The sequence below is a fragment of the Eptesicus fuscus genome, chromosome 17 (genome assembly GCF_027574615.1).
Source record: "Eptesicus fuscus isolate TK198812 chromosome 17, DD_ASM_mEF_20220401, whole genome shotgun sequence".
Classification (NCBI taxonomy): Eukaryota; Metazoa; Chordata; class Mammalia; order Chiroptera; family Vespertilionidae; genus Eptesicus; species Eptesicus fuscus.
Window position 1 is genome coordinate 4,176,130 of NC_072489.1, and position 21,052 is coordinate 4,197,181.

Consider the following 21,052-nt stretch of genomic DNA (forward strand, 5'->3'; position numbering starts at 1 on the left):
AGTGCAGAAGGCAATTCAGGGGAGGAAGAATAGTGTTTTCACCAAATTCTGGTGGAACCATTCCACATTCATGTGCAAAAAACAAATTTTGATACATGCCTCACATCATATAAAAAAATATACTCAAGATGAATCAGATACCTAAATATAAAATCAAAGACTGTAACACTTTTGTAGAAAACCTCCCTTGCAGGCCCAGTCACCCCTAACTGCCCTCCCCTGCCGGCCTGGTTGCCCCTAACTGCCCTTCCTCCCTTGCAGGCCCAGTCACCCCCAACTGCCCTCCCCTGCTGGTCTGATTGCTCACAACTACCCTCCCCTGCCAGCTATCTTGTGGCAGCCATCTTTGACCACATGGGGGTGACCATCTTGTGTGAGGGCATGAGGGTCAATTGCATATTACCTCTTTATTATATAGGATACATAAATATACAGGATACATAAATATTTTTAAAGCATAGCTTCCGATACAGGGTATGTAAATCTGAAATGAGCCTTACTGGGCTGCAATCAAGAGCTGGTGGGGCTGCGTTCCTCCTAGAGGCTCAGGGGAGATGTGGTTCCCTGCCTGTCCCAACTTCTGCAGGCTTCCTGCATTCTTTGGCTCCTGGCCCCATCCTCCATCTTCAACGCCAGCAGCATTGCATTTGAAATTGCTCTCTGACTCTGACTTCCTCTTCTGTCTCTCTTTTCGTACCCTTGTGATCACACTGGGCCTACCTGGGTAATCCAGGATATTTATTTAGATAAGGTCAGCTGATTAGGTGCATTGATCCTATCTGCAACCTTAATTCCTTCTTGAATAGCAGCATTCCCAGGTTCCCAGGACATGGGCATCTTTGGGGACCATTATTCTGCCTATCACAGTATAACTGGAACAATTTGGATATGTGAATCTACTTCTTCCAATGTATATTTTATGAGATACAAATACAAACCAAGTATTTTTGATGAAAATTTAATGTCCAAATTGAGATATGCTGTAGTGGATTCCAAAGACTCAATACTTTTAAAGAAGTATCTCAATAATTTTATATTGCTTACATATTGAAATGATAATTTTTGGATATGTTGGGTTAAGTAAAATGTATTATTAAAATAAAAGACAGCCGAAACCGGTTTGGCTCAGTGGATAGAGCATCGGTCTGCGGACTGAAGGGTCCCGGGTTCGATTCCGGTCAAGGGCATGTACATTGGTTGCGGGCACATCCCCGGTGGGGGGTGTGCAGGAGGCAGCTGGTCGATGTTTCTCTCTCATCGACGTTTCTAGCTCTCTATCCCTCTCCCTTCCTCTCTGTGAAAAATCAATAAAATATATTTTTTTTAAAAAATAAAAAATAAAATAAAAGACAGATAACCCAATAGAAAAAAATGGATAAAAAGTATTAATAAGAAATAAAAAGAAATACAAATGGTCAATAAGCCTGTCATAGGATTCTTAATTTAAAAGGGCCGCCAATATCTAATATTGGCAGAGAAAGCAGATGAGCATTCTCAGAAACTTTTGATGGGATGGTAGTTTGATAAAACCTTTTGTAAGCAGTTTTGCAATGTTTAAAATTTGAAAATGAAATAACCATTTAACGTAGGGTTGAATTTTGAAAGTTTGTTCCAAGAAAAGACAAATGCATGATGTATGTCTAATGATGTTCACTGCAGCATTTTCCTCCACCAGGAAAACATGGAAAGCAACCAACTTGTCCTTCAGTAAGGGAGTGGTTAAAATTTCTCCACATTCCTATCAGAATGAGGTCCATGAAAAGGCGGCTCAGTGGCCCCTCGCTTGTTCTCATTCCTGTTCATCACGTGGCCCTCAGTGGCTGTCTGGCGCCCACAGCTCCCTGCTAGCCCCACTGAGCTTCCAGCTCATTAAAACACTTACCTCTGCCTCCTCCACCTACTCTTAAATCCAGGCCTCGCCATCTGTGAAACCAAAGGTACAACTTTATGTTTTATCCCCTTTCCCAGGAAACCAGCCTGCCAGGACTGCTTTGAGTGTCAATGCTGTTCTCCTCCTTCGGCCCCTCCAGCTCTGTAAATCCACTCAGCATGCTTTGTCTTTCTTTCTTTTTTCATTTTATTTTATTTTTTAATTTTTATTTATTTATTGATTGATTGATTGATTAAGGTATTACATGTGTTGTCATCAAAACAGCACCCAGCGGCCGTAGGATTAGGAGAGGAGACTGCAGTCAGGTGCTTAGTTTTGGATCTTGGCCGCAGTGCTTACTAGCTTTATGTGACCTCAGACAAGTCACTTAACCTCTCTGTGCCTCAATGTCCTCATCTAGGAAGTGGGGATAACAATCATTTCCAAGTTGTTCCAGTCACCTATTGCTGTGTAACAAACCACCCCAAGATTTAGTGGCTTAACAACCAGGCAGTTCTTCTCTGCCCGTCAGGTCCAGCATCGCCCCCGGCTGGTGGCCGGAACAGGCTAGCCGGTGCAAGAGGGCCTCCCCGGTCTGTCTGGGCCAGGCGGTCCCTCTCCCACGTTGCCTCATCCTTCTGTGATCCACTCAAGCGTCCCCACTGCATAACTGTGGATTCCCAGGGCAGACGCAGAAACTTCTGGGCATCTCAGGGCCGGCCTGGACCTGTCTCATTAGAAACGAGGGCAGCTCAGGAGCAGAGGCGGGGAAGTACACTCCCATTGTTGAAAAGAGGTGTGTGTGTGTGTGTGTGTGTGTGTGTGTGTGTAGGGAGGGGAGAGTTGGGTGATGGCCATCCTGGGAGATAATACACACCCTGTAGTGTTGCTGTGAGAATTAAAGCAAGTTAATGCATGCGAAGCACTTAAAACCATGCCTGCCTGGCTCATAATGCATACGTGTTCGTCTCTCGGTTCAAAGGCTTGAAGGGAGGAGAGCCAAGGTCAGGGCCACGCTCGTGCCACCGGCTCCTCTTGCTGGACTGGGCGACTGCTCTGCTGAACCTCTGCTGGGCACAGCTCCACTGGGAGGCATTTCCCGTGGGTTAGTCTCACCCTCGAGGCAGTCCCACACGGGGTGTGGTTGTTCTCGCTCACAGACAGGAAACTGAGGCTCCGTTACACCTTCTGTTACTAGCTAGTGAGCGGGAAGCCAATATCCAGAAAGCTGGCGTTTTTCTCTGTTGCCTGGGAGTCGGTGAGGTGGCTTGCTGATCCGACTCGGGCTGTCCAGGACGTTCCGACCACGGGCCTGGACTCCCCCTGAAAGGTTGATGTGGGCCATCTGCAGGCTGCTCCCACAGGCCCCGCGGTGTGGGTGACCCCGGCCTGGGAGTGTCACCCGCTTCTCTCGCTTTCCTTTAGCAGCCTTCTGCTGCGTGGAGGCCTCTGCGCGGACCCCACTCTAGGACCACAGGGATCTTGTCTCCGAGAGCCCAGCAGCACTGACACCACCACCACCTTCCATGCCCAGCCCTCAGCGCCGCGGAGCCAGAACGCCGGCCTGAGTGGGAGCAGACGGGCCTCAGCCACCTGCCCAAACCCACAGCTAACGGGCGGGACACACAGGATTTGAACCCAGGTTCTCTGGTTCCAAGTGCTTTCTTTCCTTAGAGTTGCAAGCTTCCACTCCACCTTCCTGGGTGTCGCTTTCCCATCTGCACAACGGGAGTTTGTTGCTTCTGCCCTCGGAAGCTCCCGCCAGGCTCAAAGGAAACCATGCATGTGTGAGTATTCAACAGGTACCTACTGAGCTTCTCCTACACGTCAGGCCTGAGGACAGAGGCACACAAAACCGATGAAATCCTGGCCCGATGAACTCACGTTCACAGAGGAAGGCAGTCCAGTGAGCTCCTTGCCAACCATCAGGCACTTCACACGAACAATGAAATACTTCCCCCCCGAGGATCTAACACAAGGCTGAGTCAGTGTTCACTTTTAATTCATTTAATTTTTTCATTCATTCATTCATTCATTCATTCATTCATTTATTCATGTAAACATCAAATATGTGTCAGGCCCTGCCAGGAAGTGGGGGAAGAGAAATGATAAGATAGATGGGGGCCCACCTGAATGAAGTTTACTGTTTGGAACAGAGAGCAGACATTAAACTAAGTGTTAGAAAATACTAGTGGCATTATCTACAGAAGCAACAACAATAATAATAATTAATGATGACTTTCTGGCTGGTTTGAGTGACAGTTTACAATTTAGTATTTGCTAAGTCAGTTCCAGCTGAGTGGCATGTATGAGGTCTAGATGTCAAAGGGCATCTGAGGTGCGGGGTGGACCCTGACCCCTGGCAGCATTCAACTCTGCCCCAGGTAGTGCTGCCCGGGGCCATGGCGGGCAGTCTCACACCGCCCACGTGTGCCCTGCGGTGGGCCCTCCGCAGCAGAGCCAGGGCTGCTTGCCAGCAGTCCCGCCACTTACGTCACACTCCAGCGCTCTGGCAGCCGCCCATTACCCTAGGCCTGATTCCAGCCCCAGTTCCCTCCCCGGAACAGTGGAGTCCACCCGGGCAGCCCCCCGGGGCCAGGACCCCCGGAGCACTCAGGACAGCACATCTGGTGAACGGCAGCCCCAGGAAAGGGCCTGGCCGCTCACGCACATTCTGCGTGACCTTCGGCTCCAGGGTCAGACGGCCTCTCCTGTTTGTGATTGTCCAGTATTAATGTCCCCTCCTAGAAGTGCATCTGCTTCCCCATCCATCTTGTCTTTCCTCCTCCCAATTCCAAGCTTTTAGTCTAAATTAAATCAAACTTTAAATCAATCTTCCTTCCCACGGCTGCGCTTACCATCCCTGTTCTCCCGGAAAAATCAGAAAATCAGAACAGAGCCTGCCCTCCTGGTGGAGGCTAACCACCCCAGCCGCCCTCGACGTGGCGGGCGCAGAGGGGAGACTCGGCCTGCAGGTTGCAGCTGTCACCTCCCAGGCTTTTCTCTCCTGCGGCTCCCAAGGCTCCCTCCCTGCCTCCAGCAGGCACTGGTTGGGACCACAGCCCCGCCTGAACGGTCTTTCTTCCTCCAGCCTGGCCCTCTCCACCCGCCCCGGGCTGCTGGGGCAGGACTCCCATCTTGGCGCTCTCAAGGCCCCAGTTCCCAGCACCTGGCGCCCTGCCTGGCGAAGGTGGCCGCGCTGGAGTCTCCGGCCCCACCCCCTGGCTGGTGCCTGAAGAACTCTCTAGGGCTGTGCACCTGTTGCATTCCTTTTTTTGGATTTAGGTTTTCTTATTTAAATTAAAACTATTTTAAAGTATGGACTTCAATGAATATAGTCTTGGTGTGAGAATAAAATAATACAGACACAGCTCAGGTTTTGACCCCCTCCCTCTCCATGGCCTCCCCTCAGCCCTACCTAAGGCTTTGGTTTGTCGTAGGAGTACTCTGGAAATTAAAAAAATAAATGGTTTCGTTTTATTACACGTTTGTAGTTTCAGTTATATCCTAAACGCAGGCTGAGGACTGAGGTGGCTGCCGGGGGCCTGCTCTAGGCAGCGGCTCCTCCCCCACCACTTTCAGCTCTTTCAGGTGCTCCTTTCCTCCTTTTCTTATGCTTATTTCTAAATAACATACTTGCATTACTGTGTCTTGATTTAAAATTCCAGGCATTTCTATGGAACTCCCAGAAGGGAAGGCTGAGAATCTGTTTTGTTTACCCCTGCCCTGCAGCCGCCCCAACCCTTCCCCGACTTCCTGAACCTCCTGGAGTTGGTGACCATGGCCCTTGCTCTGCCATCCGTCCGGGGGGCTTAACCTATGGGAGCCGATCGCTCAGCTCCTCTCTTCTCTTCCTGGGACTCCCTCTGTTCACACCCTGGCACCCTGGTCCTCCTTCCCTCTGAGCTCTCCTCTGTCCGGGGGGTCCTGTCACGCTTCTCACCCACCCCCTGGAGTTTTTTGTTTCTGAGTAGGTATCTGTTCCTCCAATCAAAGAATTGAATCGACACCCCTCCCCTGGGAACTGACCTTCAGGCCACTTCACAATGGACTTTCCACTGCTCAGACCACATTCCACCCGCTAAGACCATTTCCTCTCCCCTCTGGAGTTTCCCAGAATCCACCTCTGCACAGAGAGTTCTCAGCCCAGAAAAAGCCCGTCTAATCTTTCCAAACCTCCGAATGCCACTGTGGGGCTCAGCCATCTGGGATCCAGACGACCTGATACGTTCCTAATTCTTCACCCTTTCACGCGCTCCTCCTTCGGCGACCCTGACAGCGTCTAACTTCTGAGACCCGGAGCTGCTTGTGTTCTGAGTGTCCATTTTCATGGTCTCTCCCTGGAGATGTTCAAGTTCGCTTTCTCGCCCTGCACAGTTTCCGTTGCCTCCAGCTTGCTTTTTCTCTCTCCTGCGTTTGTCGTCTTTCTCTGAGATTCGTTTCTTAAATGTCTGGTGACCTGGAGTTGCTCCAGGGAACGGCTCTCCAGCCGCGGAGCGCACGCTGCGTGCACAGAGGCGGCACACGCAGGCCTGGCTGTTTCACTGGGGACCCTGCTGCCCGTATAGTTTGTTTTTTCTTCTTGGCCTGTTAGATTCTCCAGTGAAAATCCTTCGTTTCCTTCCTGAGGGTGGTTCCAGACGCTGGGGCCTGGAGCGAACGTGGGATGGAGGCTGGGAGGGAAGTGACTGCCTCACCTGCTGCTGGCAGGGCAGTCCCAGTCCCAGCAGCTGGGCCAGTGCCCTCGCTGGAGTGCCTCTCCTGTCCTCCCAGGGAACAACCCCCGTGTCACACCCGGGGAGGGGGTGGTGGCAGTCACAGCTTTGTATTAGGTTGTTCAGGACATCTGGGATTGAATAGCTTTTTTTAAAAAAAAAAATTATCTTTATTATAGAAAGTATTACAGATGTCCCTGCCTTTTTTCCCCACTGACCCTCTCCACCCCGCACCCACCCCTCCCAAGCCTTCACCACACTATTGTCTGTGTCCATGGGCGATGCATATATGCATACGTAATTCCCTGGTTAATCCCTCTCCACCTGTCCTCCATCCCCGCCTTCCCTGAGATTCTACAGTCTGTTCCCTCTTCTATGTCTCTGGTTCTATTTTGTTCCTCAGTTTATTTTGTTCATTAGATTCCACGTGTGAGTGAGACCATGTGATACTTGTCTTTCTCTGACTGACTTATTTCACTTAGCATGATACTCCCCTGGTCCCTCCATGCTGTCTCACAGGGTAAGAGATCCTTCTTCTTTACTGCTGCGTAGTATTCCATGGTGTGAATGTACCACAGCTTTTTATCCACTCATCTACTGAGGGGCACTTGGGCTGTTTCCAGATCCTAGCTTTGTAAACTGTGCTGCTAAGAACATAGGGGTGCATACATTCTTTCTGGTTGGTGTTTCGGGTTTCTTAGGAGGATATCTTCCTAGAAGTGGGATCGCTGGGTCAAGTGGCAGTTCCATCTTTAATTTCTTGAGGAGACTCCACAGTTTCCATAATGGCTGCTCCACTATGGAAAACAGTAGGTTTCCTCGAATTGCTTTTTGAACAGACTTCCAACCAGTTCTCCTGTGTGTAGGTCCTCTTTTGCCCTCATTTCCAGAGATGCCTGGTCCTGCCATGGCCGAGTCTTTGCTGGGGATGCTGTTCGCAGAGCAGACAGAGGGGTGCTCTCCGGTGCTGGCTGGGAACTTTTGTGGAGTCTGCTGATCAGTGTCCTCTGCGCACCTGTTTTCAGCTCCCCGCTGCTCAGCGTTGCCCTCCCGTCCCTCCCACCAGGGGTGCTGCCCATCAAGCTTGTACTCTTCACTGGGGGGTCGGGGTTTTAAACCTGTCATTCTCCACCAGAAGTCTGAATTTAAGTTTTGATTTTCTTATAAATGAAGGAAGCACTGACGGTGTGTGTTCTATTCACTTGAATAGATTTCTCCCTCTCTCGGGCACACACACCCTCACTCACTACCATTTTGTTCTTGATTTCAAAGCCTTTCTTTCTTTTGCACTATTGTCAGTGAACGTGTCTCCATGATTTCATTTTTCGAAAAAAAATATTTTGAAAAAGATGGAGAACTTTTGCTATTGTTTTTCTTTGTTTGTAAATCCTTTAAAGCGATATATTAAGAGCATTCAAGTTCACAGCTGCTCTATTTTCTTGGTAGCTTGTTACTTACCTTATTTTGAAATATTTCTCATGGTTCCCTTTTGTTCTTATCACTTTGAAGTCTATTTTTATTTGATTTCGATGTTGCTAAATCTACTTTCTTTTTGCTCAAATTTCTGGCTTATCTTTTCCCCATTGTTTTGTTTTTAAACCTTTTTGTTTATTGGTCTCTCTTTTTTTAAAAAAAATTATTGATTTTTAGAGAGAAAGGAATGGAGAGAAGGAAGGTGAGAGAGAGAGAGAGCTCCACCTGTTCAACTTATTTATGTATCCACTAGAGGCCTGGTGCACGAAATTCGTGCACTGTGGGGGGGAGGCACTCAGCCCGGCCTGCACCCTCTTGCAGTCTGGGAGTCCTCAGGGAATGTCTGATGGACGGGTTAGGCCCACTCTCTGTGTAGATCGGGCCTAAGCCGTCAGTTGGGCATCCTTAGTGCTGTTGCGGAGGTGGGAGAGGCTCCCACCACGGCTGCTATGCTTGCCAGCCCGGCTCAGGGCTTCTGGCTGAGCGGCGCTCTGCACTGACCATCAGTGGGCAGCTCCTGCATCGAGCGTCTGCCCCCTGGTGGTCAGTGCACGTCATAGTGACTGGTCGTTCTGCTGTTAAGTCGATTTGCTTATTAGCCTTTTATTATATACGACTAGCTTTCCCGTTGCAGGAAAAACCCTGCAATAGGATTTCCTGCTGCACTCTACCCCGCCTCCGTTCCTCCCTTGTTCGCCCGCCTCACCTTCTCCTCCAGCCCACTGGTGTTTCCCTTTGCCCCCGGCCCCGCCTCCGCTCCGCCTTTATCACCCGCCTCACCTTCTCCTCCAGCCCGCCCGCGTTTCCCTTCACCCCGGGCCCCGCCTCTGCTCCGCCCTTGCCGCCTGCCCCGCCTTCTCCTCCAGCCCACCCGCGTTTCCCTTCGCCCCCGGCCCCGCCTCCGTTCCGCCCTTGCCGCCCGCCCCGCCTTCTCCTCCAGCCTGCCCGCGTTTCCCTTCGCCCCCAGGCCCCGCCTCCGCCCCGCCCTTCTCTCCCCCCCCCCCCCCAGCTTGCTTGCTTCTTCGAAGCTTTACTCCCTTCTGCAGCTGTTGGCTTCTTTGGACGCTGTCTTGATATGCAAATTAGCCGCCATCTTTGTTGGGGCAATTTGCATACTCATCCTGATTGGTTGGTGGGTGTGGCTTGGCTGGTGGGCGTGGCTTAGGTGTAGCGAAGGTGCGGTCAATTTGCATATTTGTCTATTATTAGATTAGATTGGTTGATTCTTGCATGTGCCCTGACTGGGGATTAAACCTGCAACCTTGGTGTATGGGGACAACGCTGTAACTAACTGAGCTACCTACCAGCCAGGGCTTGCTCTTTTTCCACTTTCAATCTTTTAAGAAATAGACGAATCTGACCTAGTCACATTTATTATGAAAACTGAAATGTTTATACCTAGTCCGTGCTATCTAATTTACTTATTTTTCATTTTCTACTTACTGTTCTCTCTTTTTATGTTTCTTTCCTCTATTTCTGCCCATTGTTGAACTGGTCACAATTAATTTGTTACTTTTTTCCATGTTATGTTTTGGAAGTTAAGCTTTCCGTTTCTACTCGAAGCTGAGAAAGCCACACGCAGAGAACTAGGGTAACTGGATGCACTTGGGAGTCCGCATCCGGGGAAGTGGACCCGGCCAATTAACCAGAATGGGGCCAGGGTTTTCATGGCCCGGGAGACATTCCAAGCAGAAGCTAAAACCACTGAGATGAAAAAGTCGGAATCTCTGTGAACGACACTGAGTCTGTCTGTGGAAACTGCCAGGGACACGTACTGGGAAGAACTGGAGGGACAGGGCACGCGTGCGGGCTCTGCTTTAAAGCACTTTGCCTCGTCTTCCCTCTCAGGTGTGCGAGCCCCTTCCTCTCCTCCCATCTATGCCCACTGTGCCCACTGACCCTCCGGGGAGAGGGGAGGGGAAGGCACAGGCTGAGAGAGAGCAGGAGCGTGCACCGAGCGTGATCCTCTTCACGTGGCATGTGCTCTGGGCAGCGTCCAGTGTATTCGGGCAATTACGTCTGCCCAACAGATGACAGCCATCTGCCAGAGGGCTCCCCGCCTGGGCTCTCTGTCACTGTAAACAGTGAACAGGACACGTTGTTCCAGGAACCAGATATTGAGAATTAGCCCATTACATGTAGCTCATGCAATTACATGGAAATCTGTGGGCTACTTTGCCCGCAGGCAGGTGTGTGTGAGGTCCTACTGTCAGAGCGAAATGAGTCACGTCTGCCAGGAGAGAGCCGCTCAGAGCGGCATGAGGGTGGGGGCAGCCAGTGGCAGGTCCTGAGCAGGCTGGGTGAGCTCTGTGTGCCTGGCACCAAGGGCAGTGCTCAGGCGATGGTACCGTGAGCTGGCTGGGAGAGGGCAGAGAGGAGGGGTCACAGGCAGGGCTCTGAGAGGCAGGGAACCCTGACGTTGGTTACAGTCATCAGAGCGATATGTCACCGTAGGCCAGCCAGGAAAGACAAGACGCCGCTGAGGGCCCAGGCTGACCTCTACACGGAGAGCAGAGGTCAGAAGGAGAATGGTGGTGGGCGAGCCAGAGGTGTGGTGCCCACCCTGGGGAGCAGGACCAGGGCAGGGCCAGGGGAAGGGAGCAAAGCAAAGCAAAGGAGGGACACAGGGAGCGGGAGAGTACCCAGACCTGAGGACCCCGGGTGCCAGGATTAGTGCTTGTTAATGATATGTGGGGTCAAGAACCAGTCGCCCCAACATGTGCCTCTGTGGTACATGATTGTTTTGAGCTGACAGCCACCTTAGCCACAGGCTGAGGAGAAACTTCTGCCCCCACCTCTCCCCTGCCTGGGAGAACTGAATTAGGGCCTTGCCCATAAGAGATGATCAGCAATAACCTTTGACCCACCTCCGCAGCAGGGCCAGCTTTTGTTGAGGAAGCATCTGCTCTTCTCAGCATCCTGCATGGACCTGTGAAGCCCCAAGGTGGTCCCCTCACTACCAGCTCAGGGTGTTCCTGTGCCTCAGTCCTCCTTTCTGTCTCGGAACCTCTCATGTGCACGGGCTCCTGTCCATATGTATGCACTGAATTTGGTTATTTTTCCTTGCTAATCTGTCTCATGTCTATTGATTATTAGACCAGCCAGAGGAACCTGAGGGTAGAGGGAAGGTTGTCCCTTGCCCACACATATCCTTAATAATAAAAGCACAATATGCAAATCAACCGAACGACCGAACAGCAGAACGACCATCTGGACGACCTTCTGGACCACCATGCTATGACACACACTGGCACCAGGCCAGCCAAGGCGGGTGTGATGCAATTGGTCAGGGGCCCCTGCCATCACCCCATGATCGCCCTGCAGAGGGAGGCCCAGGCCACCCGGTTGGCAGCACTGTGGTGGGCGGGAGGGGGCCTCGTTCTGTGGAGCCATCAATTGTGGAGCCCCACGATCAATTGCCTCAAAGAGGGAGGCCCAGGCAACGGGCCAGCGACGTTGTGGCAGATGTGTGGGGCCGGCCAGCAATCGCCCCACAGAGGGAGACCCACGCCAGCCAAGTGATCCCACCCAACGCATGTCACCTGCAGAGGGAGGTGACCTGTGGGGGGGTGGGAGGGAGCACCACACAGATGGCAAGCAGTGGCAGCGGTGGGGGCGGGGTGAGCTGCTGGGAGAAGAAAAGTCCCTATAGGCTCTGATCACTGGCCAGGCCTACGGACCCTACCTGAGCGGTTCCAATTGCAGAGGGTGCAGGCAGGCTGAGGGACACCCCCCTAGCCCTGTGCATGAATTTCGTGCACCATGCCTCTAGTTTTTACAGTATAATCCTTAGTGATCTCTGTGACACTGGTAATGATGTCTCCACTTTAGCAATAATAAAACCAAAGTAAAATTAAGTTAAGTGATTTGTCCTAAGTCATACAAATTCAGATCTCTCTGATTCTTTATATATATATATTTATTATATATATATATATATATTTATTGATTTCAGAGAGAAAGGGAGAGGGAGAGAGATAGAGAAACATCAATGATGAGAGAGAATCATTGACTGGCTGCCTCCTGCACACCCCCTACTGGGGATCGAGTCCGCATGTGCCCTTGACAGGAATTGAACCTAGGACCCTTCAGTCCACAGGCCGATGCTCTATCCACTGAGCCAAACCTGCCAGGGCCTCTCTGACTAAAGTCCTATTTGATCCATCAGCCTCTCTGGGACATGTTTTCGTTCCCCACAGAACAGAGAGGCTACACAGGGCCAGGGTTCCCTAACCCTTAGTTCAGATCTGCCTTCCTGATTTTTGTCATACCCACCTCTTCTCCTATCTAATAAAGAGGGAATATGCAAATTGACCATCACACTGTAACAAGATGGCTGTGCCCACAGTAGAGGCAGAAATTCCATAACACAAGATGGCTGCGCCTACAGTGGAGGCAGGGATTCTGTAACACAAGATGGCTGTGCCCACAATGGAGGCCGAGTTCCCGTAACAAGCCTTAATGAGCAATCAGCAGGGATCTGAGGCTGTGACCCCTGCCAGGTAAGGCTTGATGAGGGACCTCAGGCCACACCCCCTGCCTCAGCGTCAGGCTGGGGGACTTCAGGCCATGCCCCACATTCAGCAGGACTTGACAGGGGACCTCAGGCCATGCCCCCTGCCCAGTGGGGCTTGACGGGGGGCCTCAGGCCATGCCCCCCACCCTGGTGCTGGGCTGGGGGACCTCAGGACTTGACAGGGGACCTGAGGCCGTGCCCCCAACATGCGGGGCTTGACAGGAGACCTCAGGCCATGACCCTGCCTGGCGGGGCTTGGCAGGGACCTCAAGGCATGCCCCCTGCCCCAGGCCGGGGGACCCCAGGCCACGCACTCTGCCCTAGCACTGGGCTGGGGGACCTGAGGCTGCACCCCCCGCCTGGCAGGGCTTGACAGGGTACCTCAGGCTGTGCCTCCCACCCTGGTGCCGGACTAGGCGACCTGAGGCCACACTCCCCACCTGGCAGGGCTTGATGGGGGTGGGGTTGGCCAGGTCTGGATCTAGCCCAATAGGGGTGGGGCCAGCTGGGTCTGGGTCTCGTGCGATTTCGAGGCGCATGTGGGTGGGTGGGAACTTGACTCTGGTTCCCATGGCACACCCCAGACTCTGACAGGAGGAAGATTTTCATATACATTTTACTAATTTTCTTTCATCTCTGATACTTCTATTATAGAGAAAGGGCAAATAGCAATATTAAAATATTTCCTCTAATTCCCTTTTAATGTGCACGAATTTTGTGCACTGGGTCACTAGTCTCTACTGTAATTTTTATAAAAATTTTCCTTAAGCTGTCTCACTTTTTATTGTGACAAAGAACACATAACATAATTTACCATTTTAACCATTTTAAGTGTATAGTTCAGCACATTAACTATATTCACATTGATGTGCAACACATTTTAATTTTCAGTTGGACATATTAAAAAATCATGATGTCACTCTCAGGAATGGAAACCAGCATTCCTTTCCATGAACAGAAGTTAACTGTTAGAATACACAGTGAAGACAGCGATGATTAATGAGCAGCTAGTCATTGCGCTGGAGGCTCTGAGAAAGGCCTGCTCCCCAACCCCCCATCTTTTCAAGGGACGACCTCAGGGGTTGGGGAAGTGTTAAAGGCCTGCTTACCCCAAGTGACACTTCCCCACTGGTGTACTCAGGGAGGTAAAAGAGGGGGAAGGAGGCATTTCTCGCCGCGATGCTGTGATGCCATGCTGCGCCCAGTACCTCCTCCCACCCTGCCCATCACTGAGCACCCCCTGCCTCCCAGACCCACCCACACAGTGGGAGCTGCTGAGATGCATGGGGGCTCCCGCCACCAAGGCTCTGACTCCCAGCCCCGATATAGGATCTCCCTCTTCTTTCCATCCTGGAGCCCTGACTAGGGGCCTCCTTTGGGACGAGTCCTTTCCATCCCTTCCCCATTTGCCCCAGAGAAATCAGGGTCTCCCCCAGATGTCCTTTCTCTGAGTCCCATATGAGCACTAGATGGCTGAGCCCTGGGAGCCTGGCGGCCTCGGATGGTGGCCCTTCACTGTGACCTGTGTGCGGTCCAACAGTCACTGGGCTGCACTGAGGGGGTGAATGAGCGTCACCGGGGAAAGGCGCACTGCTAACCCCGTCCCCGCCCGTGGGTCTTAGGGTTCTGGATGAAAACACAAGAGCCGCTGCCTGGCAGGGGCATGAACAGAGGCGTCCCCGGAGCTGCATCTCAGGTGGAGGGCAGGTTGGGTGGGTGCCCACTTCCCTGGACAACTAAAGTAGTAAAATGTGGGTGCCTGTGTCTCCTTGGAAACACGACGTCAAAAAGCACAGCCAGGACTTGCTCCTCCCGCTGTGCACGCTGCTGTCAGCTCCGGCAGGAAACAAGCTGTGGGGGTCTCAGTGACTTGGCTGTGGCGCCCGGAGCGCGGGCTGGGGATAAACACCCGGGGAGTCCTGGTGGAGTGTCACTCTGAGTGAAAGCGGTGGCTTGTGGGCTTGTGGGGTGCAGTTCCCGACAGGAGGGTCTCTGCCTCCCCCCCTCCTGTGCGTGGTCAACCCTCCCTGGAGCCCCACCGCGATCTGTGCCCGACATAGAGCATGCGCCGCTCACCTGGGGCTTGGCCTCATCTTTGTCCTTGTAGTAGAACAGCTGGTCCCCGCGCAGCACGAACCAGCGCTGCTGCCAGTTCTTCATGATGCTCCTCTGCTTCTTCAGCCAGCCCGCCTTCAGCACGGGGCCCTGCCCGCGGGGGCCGGGGGGCTGCCCGGGGCTCTGGCTCGGCTCCCCCATCACCAGGCTTTTGGAGCGGGCTGCAAGCCAAGAACACACCAAGTGAGTGGGCAGGATGATGCCTGTTTCAGTCCCTGCCCCACCCTGGCTCCCAGCTGCCCTGTGGCTGGGACATGGGAGCACAGGGCTCCAGGGCTTGACCACACTTGGCCCATTTCCCGCTCGGCTTCAGGGGGACACGGGCTGGAGCACCTGAGCTGGTGGAGTGTCACTCCCAAGGTTATCTACCTGAGGCAGGTGCACAGCTCGCCCGCCTGGTTAGTTTCGGCTCATCTCTGGGGTCCTACGTCCTCTATTTCCCCAGGCTTCTCATCTATCCATACATCTGTCCCATACATCTGACCATGCACCCACACACCCACCCATGGACCCACATAGCCATCCTTCCATTTGTTCAATGGTTCATTCATTCACTCAACTATTTATTGAGTACCTACTGTATGCCAGTCACTGTTCCAGGTGCTGGGGTTAAGCAGTGAAATAAGAGACATGAGGTTTCTGGTCAAGATGGTGAAATAGGTAGATAGGTGCTTGCCTTCTCCCACAACCATGTCAAAATCACAACTGATTTATGCAACAACTACCATTGCGAGCCACCTGAAGACCAGCCAAACCAGGGGTCCTCAAACTTTTTAAACGGGGCCAGTTCACTGTCCCTCAGACGGTCCGAGGGCCGGACTATAGTTTAAAAAAAACACTATGAACAAATTCCTATGCACACTGCACATATCTTATTTTGAAGTAAAAAAACAAAACGGCAGAAACACCCACATGTGGCCCGCGGGCCGTAGTTTGAGGACGCCTGAGCCAAACTAAGGATTTAAAGAAGCCGCAGCCCTGGCTGGTGCGGCTCAGTTGGTTGGAGCATCATCCTGGACACCAAAGGGTGGCAGGCTCAACTCCTGGTCAGGGCACATGCCCAGGTTCAATCATTGGCTGGGCCCGTGTGGGAGGCAACCGACTGATCACTGTTTCACTTTCACATCAATGTTTCTCTCTCAAAAAAAAAAAAAAAATAAAAAAATAAAAAAATTGACAAAAGCATGTCCTTGGGAAAGGATTAAAAACATAATACAACAGGAGAAGAAGCCGCATGGAGACAGGTAGGAGGGGCAGAGACATGGAACGGCAGGTCCCATACTACAATGTGGTGATTAAAAATTGGGAGGGGATCTTGTCTGCAGAATTCACCCTTGAGGAGCAAGAAGTCCCAGTCTCACACCAGGCCACCAACCCAGGCCTCCAGTGCCAGGAAGAGGAGTCCCCATAATATCTGGCTATAAAAACCAGCAGGGATTGCATCCAAGTGAGATGGAGGGCAACCAAGGTACATGCCCTTGACCGGAATCAAACCTAGGACCCTTGAGTCCGCAGGCTAACGCTCTATCCACTGAGCCAAACCAGCTAGGGCTCAACTCCCCTTTTGAACAAACACTTCAGAAGAGGCATCTTTACTCTCTTCTGCAATTCCTCTCCTATTCCCTTATTTGGTAGTAAAATATACCTCACGGTAACCATTGTTAAGTGTAGAGTTCAGTGGCATTTGGTACATTCACACTGCTAGGTAACCATGACCATCATCTACCTCCAGAACTCCTTCATCATCTCTGACTGCTTCCTGTTCTCCTTTGACCCCACCCACTCAGGCTTTCCCTACCTGTTCCACCCGAACTGCTCTCATCAAGGTCACCAATAACCCTCATACTGACCAATCCAAGGGTCACGTCAGTTCTCCCATTCCTTGACCCCTTGCAGCACTTGACCGAGTTGGCCTTCCTCCTCCAGTATCGTTTCTACCCTGGGGTTCCCTCCTCTCCCCTCCTTCACTGGTCATCACTCAGTGTCCTCATCTTGCCCACCTCTTGGCGTGCAGTGTCCAAGGATAGTCCTTGGGCCCCATTTCTATCCACACTCGCTGTCTCAGTGACCTCCTTCTGTCTCATGGATCTACACACCATGGATGTGCAGAAGGCTGAACCCTGAACCCGAGACCCACATGTCCACGACATCCCCCCCTGAGCACCTCCAATGCGCATTCCACCCTGAAATCTTCTCCCCACCTGTCAGTGAGACCACGACCCTCAGGCTGGCTTTCATTTCTCCCCTGAATTACTGTTGTAGCCCCGCCTCCAGTCTCCACTCCGACATCTGTCTAAGCCTCTTAACAGGGCAGCCAGAGAGAGTTCTTACAGGTGAGAGTGAGGCCATGTTGCTCCCCACGACTGCTCTGCAGACTCCCCTTCTCGCTGTGTGGATAATGGGGCCATCATGACAGCCGCAAGGTCCTCAGACCAGGCACGGGGCCGCTTGACCTCCTGTGCTCCCCAGTCCTGGCCACACTGGTCTCCGCAGCCCTCAGGGCCAGCCATATGCTCGCCACCTGGCCCTGCCCGCTGTCCTGTCTCTGCAGGGCCTCCTCTCAGGCCCTCATTCTCTTGATCACCCTTTAGAAAAAATACCTGGTATTTAATTTTATTTTTATTATTATTGTTCTTTTTAACATTCTCACCCAAGGACATGCAGAGAGAGAGAGAGAGAGAGAGAGAGAGAGAGAGAGAGAGAGAGAGAGAGAGAGAGAGAGATCATGCCCCATGCCCCAAGTGGGGATTGAACTTGCAACCCAGGTATGTGCCCTTTGGGTACATAGGACAGTGCTCGAACCACTCGGGCGGGCTTGACCACCCTTTTAAAGCTGTACCTGCAACCCTCCCACCTCTGGTTTTCTGCTTTAACATTTACTTAAATTGTACTCTAGCGGTGGAAAGCAAGCTACAGCACAATAACATGAAACAAAAACTATGAAAGGGAAGAAAAACACGGCATCCAAACAGAAGACGGCACCGCGCGGTTCCTGTGGAAGGAACGTGGGCGCCGGTCCGGGTGGTGACGCCCCAGGGGTGGCGGCGCACAGTGCGCTCCGTGCCGGGAAGGGATGCAGGGATGCAAACGGAATTAAAGAACGCTGAATGGAACGGAGGGGCCCCTTGGGGAATCTAAAATGGCAATTGAAACACCACGTCTGATAAATGTTTATGGATAATAACCTGCGACAAGCACCACAGGAGGCGGTGGCCACACACTAACCAGAGGCCTCGCCTCCGCCTGCTGGACTCCGGGCTGGACAGATGGCGCTTCGTGGAAGCGGGGCCCAGGCCAGTGTGGCCCTCTGCGGGGCCAGGTCAGGGGGCCCTCTCTGCAGCCCCTGCCACGGCGGGAGGAAGGCGGGCTCAGTGAGGGTGAGCGGTCGGTCTCCCCAGCGCTCTGCCCGAATTCCCCGCTCGCATGCCCCACCCCACCCACCCTACACGGGGGACGGCTCCCCTGGTGGCTGCACCTGCAGCCCTCCAGGTCGCCTGGGTTTGTAGGGCCCCTTGGCTCCTGGAGCACACCTTGGGCGGCACTGGGAGAACCTAGTTCACACCCCCCACCCCACCCCCTCAGCCCTGGCCTAAGCTCCGGGGTGTGGGAGCCGGAAGCCCCTGCAGCCCGGGGTCTCGTGGGAAGCCACTCAGGGGTGAAGAGGCAGATGTCACACGTCAGAGCCCCCGGCGTTCGGGGTGAGACCGCCCTTTGCTGGGCTTTGCACCCAGCTTGGCCCTCACCTTCTGTACTGCTCCCCGCTCCCCCGCCCCTCACTGGTATCCTCACCCAGGGTCTTCTTCGGAGAACCCCACCTCCCACACCGCCTATGGCCTTTAGAGCAGGCCGTGCAACACTGGCCTTGGGGAGACACTGGGGCCTTGGGGAGCCACTGGGGCGCCTGGCCGCCGCTCAGGGGCGGGCCTGCAGCCAGCCAGGCTGTTCCCCTGGGCAGCGCTGTAAGTGCTGCAGGCCCAGGGCGAGCAGAGTGGCTGCGTAGGGGCTCAAGGCAACTGATTTATCAAATCAATGGGATGTTAAAGCCGGCGGGGAAGCAGCGAGAGGGCTCTCAGAGCTGAATTGATTTAAAGGGTAAGCGCGGAGGCTGGGAGATTGATTGAGAAGAGAGAGGTGAGGTAATGGAAGGGGCACTGGAGGGGGCTGGACAAATGGTTTCATCAAGTTAATGCGATTTGCAGCCACGGGCGGGGGTAGCCAGGCCCACGCTGTCCTGGGAGCCCAGCACGCCCCGGGCTGGTCCCCTACCTGATGTTTCTGAGGACCCGCCCTCCCGATGGGTCTTCATTTGTTACTCAGCTGCTCTCTGGCGCACGGGTCACCTGTTCTTTGTAGGTCCCCCTCTGAGGGGTAACCAGCCAGGCCGTCCTAACGAGCCTCACTTCAGGGCCTGGCGGACGAAGGACAAGCGCACAGCCTGCTCCCCCAGGAGTGAGAAGTACTAATTCTAAAACAGTAGTCTAAGGTAGTCTAGAAAGCTTGACTTTTTTTTCATAATGGTTATTTGAATGATTTAAAATATCGATATGAAATATCACATTCCAAGTTGTTTTTATTGGCTGCTCTGGGTCTCCTCCTGGCCCAACTCGCCCTGCACGTCCATGCGCTGTGCACCCCCGGAGTAGACTGGATCCAGCGTTCATTCATCTGGTCACGGAGCTCACAGGACTCCTGTGCATCCACCCTGTGCTGGCACTGGGCATGGGGTGGCAGGCACAGCCCTGCCCTGGCAGAGGTGAAAGGGGAACAAAGACACCCCAGTACAGGAGACTCATCCCGGCAAGTAGAAGGGGAAATGGGGGCGTGAAGGCAGCAGCCCGACCAGGCGGGAGGCCGGCGCGTGGTGAGGCTGGAGCGGGTGGAAGAGTGGGTGCGCCATGAGAGCGACTGGCACATTATTTTAGCTGCAGGCCCCTGAGGCACCGCACACACACTCTCGCCCCCTGCTCCTTCCTAAAAGCAGGGCATCAGTTTCCCTTTAGAAGCCGCCTCCCCGCCTGCGCCAGGGAGCACACAGTGCGACGGTCCCTGTCATCAGCCTTCAGTCTGCATCACAGGCATCACCAAACCCCTGTTCCCCGATGTTCCCGTCACCCCACCCTGGCTGTGCCTGCCTCTTTGAGGCTTCACCCCTTTTCTGTGAAGTCGCCCCAAAAAATACCAGTAAATTTAGATGCCTTTCCTTCTGTTAATTTGTCTTTTATAAGTTTAATTTGCAGGCCCCAGGCTCAGAACGCAGCCGGGTTGAGGAAACGGGCTTCCTCCTACACTGTGGAAGGTTAGGGGAGAAGAGGGAGCCGGTGGGTGAGAGGGGTTACAGGAAGACCTTAGGGCGAGAGCTGCGGCACACCCAGGAAGCCTGGCTCCGGCTCTTAACCCTGACTGCCAGGACCGGGTCCCTGCCCCGGAACAGCCACACCCTAACGCTGTCCCCCAAGACCAAGGAACGCCTGCTTCTCTGAGAAAGTCAAGCCAGTGGACTCCCGCTAACTATCCGCGGGCTGACCCCCACTCCCGCCCCGCGGGGTCTCCGCTGCCGCAGCTCCTCGGAAAGCCTGTGCCACGATCAGGGCTCAGACAGCTTTAGCTGAGCGCCGTGGCGTGAAGTCGCATGACGAGAAGACCTCTGAGGGCCTGTGTGCCCCTCACTCTTTCCGAGCAGCAACAGGTCCCTGCGTGGCCGTCCCGCGGGACCCCGCACCGGCGAGCCTGCCAGCCCGGAGCCCGGCTCCCCCTGAAGTGTCAATGCGGCTCTTTCCGGTGCTGTTGGTTTGAGGCTCCGGAAGCAGGGGGCTGGCTGCGGCCCCGATGCTGCGTTCACCTGCGCTCACCTGGAGCTCCTCCGTGCTGCATCCATCTGAGTGCTGGCCCGGGAAGGCGCCCTCGCACCCTGCACCCTGGAATGTCGCACAGAGCCACACAATAGCGAGTCTCCAGTGAACACGAGGCAGGAATCCTCAGCTCAAAGACGATGGGGAAAACCTGACCCAAGGACTCTGTCCCTCAGCAGGGATCTTGGCTCGGAAGAAATCTGCCCCCAGGACTTGTCCGACCCAGGCCTGTCTCCACACGATGAGGGTCAGAGGGCACGAGATCACTGGTTCGTGCCTGTGCCCAGAGGAGTGGCAGCAGGAGACCGAAACACAGAACGGCAGGGTCCTCTTTCCCCAGGTGCGCGCCGCCGCCAGGCTGTGTGAGGTCCCGAAGCGGGCTGAGGGTGTGCCGGCTGAGGCCCTTTCAGCCCCTTGGAGCCCCAGGTTTCCACGAGGAATGGCAGCACCGCAAACCCTGCGGGCTCCCTGGCCGGCAACGCTTCGCGCATGGGGAAGCCGCTCCCTCCTCGGG

The 21,052-nt window shown here is 53.6% G+C and overlaps 1 protein-coding gene across 2 annotated transcripts in view; it reads right to left on the minus strand.

The window, feature by feature from the left end:
• ARHGAP22 (Rho GTPase activating protein 22) overlaps nt 1–21,052 on the minus strand; it is a 161,669-nt gene that overhangs the window by 104,970 nt on the left and 35,647 nt on the right. For both annotated transcript variants that reach the window (XM_028156837.2, XM_054728974.1), the window contains exon 2: nt 14,651–14,850. In XM_028156837.2, coding sequence (XP_028012638.2) covers nt 14,651–14,850 — 200 coding nt within the window. The remainder of the gene's footprint in view (nt 1–14,650; nt 14,851–21,052) is intronic.